At 47.8% G+C, this 3649-nt stretch overlaps 1 protein-coding gene across 1 annotated transcript in view; it reads right to left on the bottom strand.

Annotated features, from left to right (window-relative positions):
* The window catches only part of LOC103781429, a 16297-nt gene that overhangs the window by 5381 nt on the left and 7267 nt on the right, over positions 1-3649 (bottom strand). The window contains exon 2 of the mRNA XM_008949147.1: positions 3010-3649. This exon is cut by the window's right edge and continues 300 nt beyond it. Within this exon, the coding sequence (XP_008947395.1) occupies positions 3010-3649 (640 nt within the window). The remainder of the gene's footprint in view (positions 1-3009) is intronic.

The following is a 3649-nucleotide window of genomic DNA, read 5'->3' as shown; positions in this document are numbered from 1 at the left end:
CTGGTGCCAGACTCTTGTCAGTGGTGCCCAGCAACAGGACAAGGGGCAACGGGCACCAACTGGAACCCAGGAGTTTCCACCTGAGCAGGAGGAGAAACTTCTTTGGTGTGAGGGTGGCCGAGCCTGGAGCAGGCTGCCCAGAGAGGTTGTGGAGTCTCCTGCTCTGGAGAGATTCCAAACCCACCTGGATGTGATCCTGGGCACCCTGCTGTGGGTGACCTGCTGGAGCAGGGGGGTTGGATGAGATGATCTCCAGAGGTCCCTTCCAGCCCCACCATTCTGGGGTCCTGGGATTCTATGAAACAATTGTAAGTTGAAAAAATAGAGGTTCAAACTGGGTATAAAGTGAAGTTTTTTCACAATAAGGACCATCAAGCACTGTAAAAAGACCAAAAGAGGTTGTGCAACACCCATACTTGGATCTTTCACCAGCAAACTGGATGAATCATAGAATTATAGAATCATTGAGGTTGGAAAAGACCTCTGAGATCAGCAAGTCCGTCAGTCAACCCAACACTCCCATGACCACTAAACCATGTCTCAGAGTGCCACATCCACACATTTTTTTAACTCCTTCAGGGATGGGGACTCCACCTCCTCCCTCAGCAGCCTGGTCCAATGCCTCACCATTCTTGCAGGAAAGAAAATTTTCCAAATATCCAATCTAAACCTCCCCTGGCACAACTTAAGCCCATTTCCTCTCATCCTATGGCTTCTTCCTTGGGAGAAGAGACCAACCCCCACCTGACTCCAACCTCCTTTCAGTGAGTTGTTGAGAACCAGAAGATCTCCAACCAGCCTCCTCTTCTCCAGATTAAATGATCCCAGTTCCCTCAGCTGTTCCTGAGAAAGAAATGAAGCCCTGAGAAACCTTGTGTGACCCTAGAGCTGCCCCTGCTTTAAGCAGGAGGTTGGATTAGAGGTGTCCTGAAGTCACTTCCAACCTGAATTACCCTGTGATCCTGTGACAATCATCTACTGAGCACCTGGGCCTCCTGAGGAAGTGTAGATCAGACTTCTTAATAGCACCTTGTGCTTCTGTAGTCATCTGTGAAGGGTCTTGCTGTGCAAGGCTTTGTGCACTTCTCCCTTGTGTGGTGACAGCGTGTTCAGATTAGAGATCACACACACCTGGAACCTCTCCCTGGAAGGGTCACAGGGGCTGTCAAGCAAACAAGTCCATGTGCTTGGCAATGAAGCCACCTCAAGGGTGGAGACCACAATTCATGATAACCAACAAGGTTATCATGAATAAGAGTTTAAATGCAGAGGAAAACGACGCGATTGCTGGTTTCTTTCTACTTATAAAGATACAGATTTATTTCTAAAAATACAAAGAATATAAAGAAAACAAAATAAAACAAAACAAACCAGAAGTGAACATTCTTCAAATAGTAGAATCATAGAATCACAGAATGGTTTGGGTGGGAAGGGACCTTTCAAGGTCATCTAGCCCAACCCCCCTGCAGGGAGCAGGGACATCTGCAACTAGAGCAGGTTGCTCAGACCCCTGTCCAATCTGACCTGGAATGGTTCCAGGGATGGGGAAATCTCTGTGTTTTGTTATAAAACTCCGTTGTACGACATCCTTTCCCATGATCTTTAACCTTTTTCTAAAATATGAAGTGGCGTCTACATCCTTAGGGATGTTAAAAATCTGTCTGGACACAGCCCTGGGCAACTGGCTCTAGCTGGCCTTGCTTGAGCTGAGGGGTTGAGCAAAATATTTCAGACGTGCCTCCAACCTCAACTATTCTGACTCTGCGATGCCTTGAAAACAAATGCTGTCTGCTTTCAGACCTTCGTCAGTGGACCTAAAGCTTGTTGGCTTTTATTGTGTTAAAAGAGTTTTGTAGTAGTGTCCCACTGGTAGAAGAGTCATGAGAAGACAGAAAGGAAAGGGTGCCAAGTACCCTTATTCATGAGAGATACCTAGGAAGCATTAAAAAAAGCTTGAAAGCTGAAGATCATAGAATCATAGAATGTTTTGGGTTGGAAGGGACCTTAAAGATCATCTTGTTCCAACCCCTCTGCAGCGAGCAGGACATCTTCAAATAGAGCAGGTTGCTCAAAGGCCTGTCCATCTTGAACTGAATTCATAACTTCTTAGGAATTCCATGCATGTGTGAAGTCAAAGGTATGAAGCAGCTCTGACGTGGAAACACCACTTCCCTCAGCTTGGAAGTGTCGCTAACATTTATAACTTGCTTATTTATTCTCTTGAGACATTGTCATTTTATTAAATGGGATTATAACTTGAAATAATTTTTCAACTGATACCCATAACTCTGGTCTGAGACTTTTCCAGAGCACCTGCTACAAGGAGGCCAAGTTGTCCTGTCTGAACAGCCACTAGGCAGAACAAGGCCACAGAGGTGGAGGGCTTCTTCTGAAGTGCATTTCTGCATCTAGAATCACAGAATCCCAGCACGGTGGAGGTTGGAAGGGACCTCTGAAAATCATCTTGTCCAACTGCCTGCTCCAGTAATAATAATGTCACTTGCTGTAATTATTTTACTCAGATATTGGTGCTACAGCCAAAGTTTCTGACAAAAATTTTGCTAAAGTGTTCTTTGGAAAGTGAACATGCCACAAGAAGAAACCATGAATTAACGAAATCATTCAAAACCCACTGTCACATTCAATCAGCTTTGCCATTGTCACGAGTGAGATGGAAACAAAGAAGTGCAACATCAAGACCCCTTTATTAGTTTTCTGAGCCAGTTCTCCAGTTTTGCTACCTTCTGGATCAAGGTTGGAGTTGGTTCATTTCAGTAGCCTCTCCAAGTCTGGTGAAGGTAAAATGCCCTTGGAGGGAGTTCACAATTGCTATTTACTTTGTTTCTTGTAGCACCTTGGAGCGTCCTACCACATGGTAGGTGCCATACAAAGAGAGGACAGCCCCGCACCAAAGACTCTGAGTGTAAGACAAGGAGAGCTGGTCGGAGGAGACAAGAGATGGTGGCCAAGCACAGATCACTGGGCAGTTCTGTTGTTGCAGATATGAATTAAATTCAGGATCCTCCTCTGTATCTGTTTGGTCCTCACCCCATAGATGATGGGGTTAAGCACAGCAGGCACCAGGATATAAATGTTCCCCATGATGATATGGACCAGTGGAGGCAGGTCCTTCCCAAACCTGTGCACCACAGACAACCCAATCAGGGGCACGTAGAAGGCCAGAACCACACAGATATGGGCAATGCAGGTGCTGAACACCTTGAGCCTCTCCTTCCAGGATGCCAGGCGCAAGACAGCCTTGAGGATCAGGATGTAGGAGAGGCAGATGAGGAGGGCATCCAGCCCCATGACCAGCAGGATGGCCGTGAGCCCGTAAACCACGCTGGGGGTGGTGTTGGCACAGGCCAGGTTCATCACATCCTGGTGCAGGCAGAAGGAGTGTGACAGCACCCGGGAGCTGCAGAAGGGAAGGGGCAGGAGGAGCAAAGGCAAAGGCAGGAAGAAGGCGACTCCCCTGGCCATGGCTACCAGCCCGATTTTCACCGTCGCGGCGTTGGTGAGGATGGCGGCGTGCCTCAGCGGGTGGCAGATGGCCACGTAGCGGTCCACGGCCATGGCCAGGAGGACAGTGGACTCGATGGCGGAGAGGGTGTGGATGAAGAACAGCTGGACCAGACACGCGCTGAAG

Source organism: Merops nubicus, unplaced genomic scaffold (genome assembly GCF_000691845.1).
Source record: "Merops nubicus isolate BGI_N331 unplaced genomic scaffold, ASM69184v1 scaffold23351, whole genome shotgun sequence".
Taxonomy (NCBI): Eukaryota; Metazoa; Chordata; class Aves; order Coraciiformes; family Meropidae; genus Merops; species Merops nubicus.
The sequence above is the reverse complement of the archived record's forward strand: the minus strand, read 5'-3'. Positions and strand labels throughout refer to the sequence as shown.